Consider the following 8,373-nt stretch of genomic DNA (forward strand, 5'->3'; position numbering starts at 1 on the left):
TCCTCGGTGCAGGACAGTCATGCTACCCCAGCTTCCTGTGGCACTGGGACTCCTGGCGCTTTCTTTAGCACGTAAGTTCTTGGTATATTTCTTTGAGTCCTGCTAACTTAGTGCTGCCAGGACTTTACTATAACCTCGCAGAGGAAACCCTTGAAAGCAAAGAAGGGTTTGCTTTCTCAGCGTCTCCCAGGGGGCAGAGCCAGCTCTGCCTCCCATCTGTATGGAGTTTTAGTAAAGTTATGTCACTTGGGTCTACCCCAGATTACGGGGCTGGTGCAGTAGGTTGGAGAACCCTTTGGTTAGATGACTATTGCAAGTCCAGTTGACAGCATTGCTTGCCCACTAGCAGCCTCAATAACACTGTCTTTGCTTCCTGCAGACGTACAGACCCAGCCTGTCCTGACCCAGGAGCCCTCTGTGTCTATCGCATCCGGGGAATCAGTCACTCTGAAATGTGTCATGAGTGGGGCCAAGTTCAAAGATTATTGTGTAAACTGGTACCAGTAAAAATCTGGCAGTGCCCCCAGTACCATTCTGGAGTACTGTGTAAAAAGTGGTTTAAAGAGAGGAGAGGGGGTTCCGGAGAGATTCTCGGGCTCCAAAGATCACAGCCTCGACGAAGGGTATTTAAACATTTCACGGGTGCAGCCCGAGGATGAGGCTGATTATTATTGTTCAATTTGGGACAAAACCCACAAGGTGCACAGTGCTATAGTCACATAGAGAACCAGCGTGGGAACCCCTTAGCAGCTTCATAGCACATAGCGTGAAGGACAGTGCTCAGCCCCTCAGCCATGACCAGCAATGGCATCTCTCCTCGTCTCATCTCCCTTCGCCATCCTGTACATTTTACTCTCTCTTTTCTTTCTCCGAATCACTGTTGCAGGCTTGGAAATCCCTCTATTCCCTTCCCCAATGACATCCTCCGCAGGTGTCCCAGCACTGCGATCTCCAGAGCTGCCACCGACCCGCTGCTGTTCGTTTGACGTCAAGAGTGGAATTCGATTCAATCATATCAGCAAATGGAGCTGAGCCTCCTTTCCAGCCAGGACCCATTTCTGCTCTTCACTGACCCCCGGCATTATTGCTCATTTCCACGTGCCCCTCACATGGGCAGGTCCTGTGCACACGTCCTCCACACAACTGCACCAACGCCCCCCGATCCTGACCTATGGCATCTGAAGCTATTTCAGCCTTGGGGTCTCCTGAGGAGATGCTGACTGTGCCAAACGGTGCGGCATAAGTGACCTAGACCAGCATCTCCTTGGCAGTAGTGACGAGTGACCCCCAAAATGCTGGATGATTGAATTTTAAATGTGGTGCTTATCCGAAACTCCAGACCTGTGAAAATCCCTCATTCAGGGCCGGCTTTAGGCCGATTTGCCCGATTCCCCGGAATCGGGCCCTGCGCCTAAGAGGCCCCCCACACTCACCCCGGCAGCGGTCGTCTTCGGGGGCCCCGCTCCCCTGGCCAGAGCGCCGGCCGGAGCGCGGCTGCCCCACGGCCCCGCGACCCCGGCCGGAGCGCAGCTGCCCCATGGCCCCGCGACCCCGGCCGGAGCGCGGCTGCCCCACGGCCCCGCGACCCCGGCCGGACCGCGGCAGCCCCGTGGCCCCGTGACCCCGGCTGGAGCTCCGGCGGAGCACTGCCAGCCCCGCAGCCCTGCGACCCCGTCCGGACCGCTGGCCAAAGCACGGCAAACCCGCGGCCCCCCTCCCCCAGCCAGCAATCCGAAGTGCCGCCCCAGGAATCAGGCCCCACACATGCTAAACCGGCCCTGCCCTCATCCCTCTGTTCTTCCCCACGAATGTCCATCAGAACCTTCTCCCATACTCCAGGGTCTACTCATCCCCAGTTAAGCTTGTTTGGTCTGGCCAAGCCAGGCCCTCTATCAAACCTTCTTCCCCTCTACATCCAGAGCCCTGGCTGGCCGGCCTGCTGTCTGCTGAGGCCTCCGTTTAAAAGATTTGCAAGCCCAGGAATTTCTTTCCAGTTCCTTACCCTGCAAGTGCAGAGAGTGCGTCACTGATACTTGAGATGTGGCCTTTAAATCATTACATGAAGCTACAGGCCAATCCTCTGAATTACCATAGGGAGCATTCCAGTATTGATTGACCTGTCCAATAAGGGCTGAGGGGGATAGAGCTAATTTGCCTAATGATCTCCCATGTCACTCTAAAGTCTGTTGGAGCCTTGGGGCTTTGGCCTTTGACTGCTGCAGAATGTCCCTGCGGTGTCTCTCTCTGGGCCTCTCCTGGTGGTGCCAGTACCATGTAGGATGCAGGATTTCCCCTCTGGGGCATGATGTGGCTGGGAATGTGTCTTATCATGTGTGATGTTGGCAGCCCCTTTTCTCCTCCGGTTCCAGATCCCGCAGACACTCTCCATGTCACTGTCTCCAGCACAGCCTGAGGGATTCAGCGGAGGCCTGGGCGTGCCCCTAGGTGTATTTATGTGCTGCTATTATTACAGCAGCAGCCATAGCAGAGAGGCCAGGTTCCTAGACCGATCCTCTGGTTCTACACACACTTGCAGAAGGGCTGCTCCAGCGCTGGGGTCCAGGCAGAAGGCCGGGCGGGTTGTTCCTGTGCTCCACGGCCGAGCAGCAGTAGCTCTTGTCACGGTGATTTAGTCTCAGGAACAGCCCCGGGTCCGTCTGTGGTTAGTGTCTGTGATTAGACAGCAGCTGGGGAAAGGCTCCTGCACTTTGACACCTAGCGCAGGGACCGGCTCTGGATGGATCTCCAGTCTCTGAAGGAAAGCGGCTTGCTCTGCCCAGAAAGGAGCCTGGTCTTAGATTCTCCTCCCGTAGCACTTTCCATCTGAGCATTTCTCAAATATGGATGAGTTCAGCCTCCCAGCTCTTGTGGGGGAGGTGGGTTTTATTATCCCTGCTTTATAAGTGGGGGAACGGAGCCCCAGAGAGAGGACGTGAGCTACCTAGGGGCACACGGGAGGTCTGTGGGCAGAGCTGGAATAGAACCCGGCTCCATGTCTCATGCGCACGTTACCTGCAGGGGGGAGGGGGACAGACAAGAGGAGGAGGCTGGATTCAGCAGCAAATGCCAGAGCCCAAAATACAGCCGGGGTGTCAGCCCTGAATCCGTTCTTCCCTGCGGTGACTGAAGCTTCATCCTCAGAGTGTGGGCCTTGTGGCTGAATAGCGCAGAGAGCAGCCGATAGTCACCTGATCAGCTGCTGGAGTCCCTGAGCCCCAGGGCTCATTTGCATAGACCACCTGGCTTGCCGGGCCCCCCAGCGCTCTAAAGCTGCTGCAGGTTTGCACAGAGCCAGGGGCCCGGCTGCACAGCAGCTGCCGATTCCTTTCCCTCTGGCTCCCTCCAAGGCCTTCGCCATGGTGCTGCGCCTCCTGGCTCTCCTCCTCCCAGGGGTTTTGGTGCCAGGTACGTTCCCGTGGGAGGCGGAGGCGATCAGGGAGTTCTGCAGAGGGAGGGACCGAAGGGCGAGGCTCCTGTGCTGAGCTATCGCTGCGCTGCAGACAGGGCCGGGCGGAGCAGGCAGGCGTGGTCAGGCGGGCTGCCGGAGGTGTGGCACGCGAGAGGTTAACCTGTAGCTGGTGCGGAGGCGATGCCGGAGGGGATAATGTCACAGTTCAGCCACTGGGGGTGGGATCGGCACATTCCGTCCGTAACTGCGCCCTTGTTTCGTTCAGCTTCCAGGGCGCAGCCGGTGCTGACTCAGCCGGCCTCCATTTTAGTGTTGCCGGGACAAACGGTGAAACTCTCGTGTGCCCTGAATCCTGGGTACAACATCCGGGAGTTCGGGGTCGCCTGGTACCAGCAGAGACCTGGCAGCCCTCCGAGGTACCTGCTCTATTACAACTCGGAGGTGGACAAGGACAAGCCCTCTGGAATTCCGGACCGCTTCTCCGCGTCCAAAGACCCCGCCAGCAACGCCTGCGTTCTGACCATCGCCGCGGTCCAGGCTGAGGACCACGCTGACTATTACTGCTCCATCACATATCCCATCTACTATCTCTAGAAATGTGGAACCAAAACCTGTGCTGGCCCCCGGGGGACTCTGATGAGCCCCTGCTTGCAGAGCCTCGTGCTGAGGGAACCGCAGCCCTATAAGGAACGGAAAAAAGAAACGGCTCATGTTCTCCACCCTTGAATTAGCCTAGAGGTGAGGCCCCCCGGTCAGTTATGCTCAGAGAGCTGTGACGGATGGTGGCTTCCTGTTTGACGCATGTCACCTGGTGGAGTGCAGAATGCTATGAGACACGCAGGGCCAGATCCTGCCAGGTGCTGGGAACCTGCAGCTCCCACTGCACAGAGACCCTACCTAACGGAGCTGGTCTTTCCTTCCTGCAGGCCCCTGTCCATCTGCTCAGATCCCCGTCAGCTGCATGTGGGGCACCCAGTACAGCTTGACACAAAAGCCAGATTTCTAAAGCACTAGTTCTGATGTTCAGGAGTATGTTATCTGCCTTTCCCACATACAGCGGGCCGGGTTCTCACTTACTCTGCTTCTGGGGCTTGGGACAGGAACAAAGGATGCTGCTGGTGGTGGAGAGAGACAGTCCCTTTAAGCTACCTGTGCACTTCCTGTATTCGGGGCCCATTCAGGGCCCTGCCCAGTGCCCGGCGTAAGTTAGAGCAGTCTCGGGGCTTCTCTGATTTATACTCAGCATAAGTGTTTACCAGCTGCTGCTGCCTTCTTTCTCAGTTCTGAGCTTCTGAGGAAGTGTTTTTTGTTTAAATGGGAAGACAAATAGATTCCCGGTCTCTCATCCCAGCTCTCTTCAAGGCCATTAGCCCATGGGGCTGAGAGAGAGAACTTGGTGGGAGCTTTTCCCTAAGATGGTGGCAGCACATCACTGCCCACGGCCGCACTCACCATGAAACCGTGGCCATCAGCCAGCAGCATGCACATGATGCGGGGGGTAGAACCACCAGTCCTTAGCTCAGACTCACAGGATCCGGAGGGAAGAACGAAGAGCTCCGTGAGTTGAGTTCAGCCATTGCCAAGACAGCAGCTGAGAAATTCAGACAGATTGTTAGCGTGGCTGGGCAGGGGGAGCGAGTGCCCTGCACACTCTGGTGCTGGGTAAATAATAAACATTAATGATAACATTCCATCACAGTCGGCCTGGCCCGGCAGCTCTCAGCGGACCTGCCTGCCAATCTTTGGGAACAGCCGCTCTCTCTGGTGTGTACCAGGGAATGGGTGATTAGCTAACTCTGAGCACCACCACAATTGCTGAATCTCAGCAAATACATTCCATTCAATGTATTCCCAAGTCCAAACCAGAGAAAAACAGCCCCCCAAGAGGCTCCTTTTATTGGACCAACGAAACCCAGAATTAACGGCAATGGGGCTGCTCAGGAGAGGAAAGTTTTCCTGTGTTTAAATGAGTGCAGGTTTGGAGCCAAAATGAGCCTGTTTTGAGAATCCCAGGGCCCGATTTTCAGATCTCTGCTTGTGCTTTTGGGGCCTTACTTTGCTGTAATACATTCTTTGCTCTAGCATTGTACACTGGAGGGGTGTGGTGTATGGGACACCCACAGGGGGTGACTCAGCTGTCAGTGTTCTCTAGCTAACTGCGTCCTGCCCTTAGGGCATATCCAGCAACGTTCTGATAATGTGACGCTTCTCCCTTGTGTGTCACTTGCTATGCAGAACACCCAGCGTGATGGGGGTTGGATCCTGGTTGAGGCTTTTGTGAGATTCTGCAATACATACAATAAATGCGAATAATTAGCTGCATGTCTTGTATCCTGTGCAGCGTGGAGTTCATTGGGACACTTGGAACATTCTCTCTTTAACCTCTCCCCATTGTTATTTTTTCTAAACTGCAGTTGGATGCGTCGCTACCATCGGTCCAGACACAACACAGAGTTAGAGCTCTTTTACTGACGCTGCTGGTCTGAATCTCAGACTGCCTGGTTCCTGTGACGCTCCCCAGGGGCACCCGGGGTTGTGAGGCACCTCACCACGACCTGCCCTTAGCGTGAAGCCGTCGTGTCTGTGCCGGCTGTAGCTCAGCTGCCTGAAACCAACAGCCTCTGGCAACACAGCCCTGCCTCCCAGGCCCCCACAGGCCGTGCTGGCTCTGTGCAGGCAGTGCTAGGCGCACACCAACCCCCAGATCCGTGGAGCGCTCCTGGCAGTGTCCAGCCCGTCACTGGACAATCCCAGACCTTACCAGGCTTGCTGTCCCCAAGGGGCAGTGGACACACTCGTTTCTTTGAGTCAACGGAGGATCAACTCCGTTATCACCTCGCAGCACTGAGATAGCTGCGTAGTGACAACTATCGCACGTCTCTTATCAAAGGCTCAGATTTATGGGTTAGTGGGTAAGGATACTAATGGAAACAGAAATGGTTACAGACAAAACAAAAGGTGTAACACAGTTTCTAGGTCTAAATTTAACTATAACAGGCTAAATTCTTGTCTGAAGTAGTGTCTCAACGGAACATAAGAGCCCAGAGTGATGCTGTGGCCAAAAAAGCTAATGCAATCCTGGGATGCAAAAACAGGGAAATCTTGCATTGGAGTAGAGCGGTTATTTCACCTCTGTATCTGGCACTGCTGGAATCCTGTGTCCAGCCCTGGTGCCCACAATTCAAGAAGGCTGTTGATAAATTGGAGAGGGTTAAGCAATGAGAATGATTAACGGATTAGAACACCTGCCTCATAGCGATAGACTCAAGCAGCTCAATCGATTTAGCTTACCAAAACGAGACAGTTAAGGGGTGACTTGATTTCAGTCTATAAGTACGTACATAGGGAACAAATATATAATAATGGGCTCTTCAGTCTAGCAAAAGTACAAGATCCATTGGCTGGAAGCTGAAGCTAGACAAATTCAGATTGGAAAAAAGGTGTAAATTTTTAAGGTGAGTGTAATTAACCACTGGAACAATTTACCCAGCATCATGGTGGAGTCTCCATCAGGGATGTTTTACTAAAAGCTCTGCTCTAGGAATTATTGTGGGAAATTCTATGGCCTGAGTTCTACAGGAGACCAGACTAATGGTCACAATGGTCCCTTCTGGCCTTAGAATCTATGAACCTTCTCTACAAACGCGCCTTCTCTTGTCTACCCCTGTCATTGTCATTTGCTCTCACTTACATTCAGAAGGGCCAGAAAGGATCATCAGATCATCTAGCCTTACTTCCTGTACATCACAGGCCACTAATCCCCACCCAGCACCTGCACACGGAATCCAACAACCAAAACACGGAACCCAACAACCTCGGGAGACTAGACTGGTCTGTGCCGCAGGCAGAGAACAGGAGGGACGGTGGTGCACCAGTAGCAGGGCATTGGTTAAGTGAGATGTACCCAGATACTTATCCTGCCGAGTGCCTCACACCCACACGCTCAGGGGGAGGCTTGAGCCGTTCCCAGGGACACATCCAGAGCAAAAGGCCATCGGGATTGTTGCAGAATTGCTCATGAAGGGGGTGGAACTCTTTACTCTGGCCACTTCTGGAGCCAGGAAACTGTGGCTGGAGCGTTGGTTTGACCCGGGGCGGCAGGTCTGAGAACTGAGGGCGTCTGGATCATGAAAAGAGCACGATGTCTGACCTCCACCCCTGAGTCTCATTTGCATACTGGGCTGCATCAGCTTGACCCCCCCCAGAGCTCATTTACATACTGGGCTGCACCAGCTTGACCCTGGAGGGCTCATTTGCATATGTGGCTGCCCTACCCCTGCCCATAAGGGCTCTAAAGGCTGCCACAGGGTTTCACAAAGGCAGGGAACAGGCTGCAAACCAGCAGAAACCCAGCTCCTGTGACCTCTCCCCATCTCCCTGCACCATGGCCCAGCCCACGCTGCCTCTCTGTCTCCTGGGGCTTTTCCTGACAGGTAACGGCTACAGCAGATTGACGTCTGACCACGCCTGGAACCGAGGTCAGCCGAAAACGTGGCAGTAATAGCGGTGCTCACCCCCCTGCTCTTTGCTTTCTGCAGGTTGCTACGCTCAGGTGACTCAGCCGCCCTCCGAGTTCGTGTCTCCCGGGGGGAATGTCCAGCTCCCCTGCACGCTAGAGGGCAGTTACACCGTCAGTGCCAACCGTGTCGTTTGGATACAGCAGAGGCCGGGCAGCGTCCCCAGATACCTGCTGTATTTTTTCACTGAATCTAACAAAGGCATGGGCTCGGGGGTCCCCAGCCGGTTCGCTGGCTCTCGCTCTGGCTCCGACAAGATTGGCTATTTAACCATCACTGGGGCCCAGGCAGAGGATGATGCCGTCTATTACTGTGTTACGTGGACTGGGAGTGCTTGCACAGTGCTACCGTCCTATGGGGAAGTGAGACAAAAACCTTCTCACTCCACTGCAGCCCTGTGGCAAGGCTGTGCCTGCTCTGAGCACCAGCCTGCTTCTTACACAGGGG

The 8,373-nt window shown here is 54.8% G+C and overlaps 1 protein-coding gene and 1 gene segment (V, D, J or C); both read left to right on the forward strand.

Moving 5' to 3' along the window:
• Positions 1 to 3,356: 3,356 nt before the first annotated feature.
• LOC112120927 (pre-B lymphocyte protein 3-like) lies at positions 3,357 to 4,003 on the forward strand. The gene is made up of 2 exons (XM_024220081.2): positions 3,357 to 3,405; positions 3,675 to 4,003. The coding sequence occupies exons 1-2, from the start codon at positions 3,357 to 3,359 to the stop codon at positions 4,001 to 4,003; spliced, it is 378 nt and encodes a 125-aa protein (XP_024075849.2).
• Positions 4,004 to 7,746: 3,743 nt separating this feature from the next.
• Positions 7,747 to 8,288, forward strand: LOC112120926 (the record flags this gene model as incomplete). The annotated part of the segment is given in 2 exon segments: positions 7,747 to 7,842; positions 7,948 to 8,288. Coding segments are annotated over 2 exon segments (390 nt in total), but the record flags the coding sequence as incomplete, so codon positions are not given.
• Between the last annotated feature and the right edge of the window lie 85 nt (positions 8,289 to 8,373).

Source organism: Terrapene carolina, unplaced genomic scaffold (genome assembly GCF_002925995.2).
Source record: "Terrapene carolina triunguis isolate 2854851 unplaced genomic scaffold, T_m_triunguis-2.0 Scaffold1066, whole genome shotgun sequence".
In the NCBI taxonomy this organism is placed as follows: Eukaryota; Metazoa; Chordata; order Testudines; family Emydidae; genus Terrapene; species Terrapene triunguis.

What these genes read in the sequence shown, in the direction of transcription:
- LOC112120927 (XM_024220081.2), top strand. Translation starts at nt 3,357, where the DNA reads ATGGTGCTGCGCCTCCTGGCTCTCCTCCTCCCAGGGGTTTTGGTGCCA. An exon ending in CCCAGGGGTTTTGGTGCCAG is followed by an intron (nt 3,406 to 3,674) that starts GTACGTTCCCGT and finishes TGTTTCGTTCAG; the next exon opens with CTTCCAGGGCGCAGCCGGTG.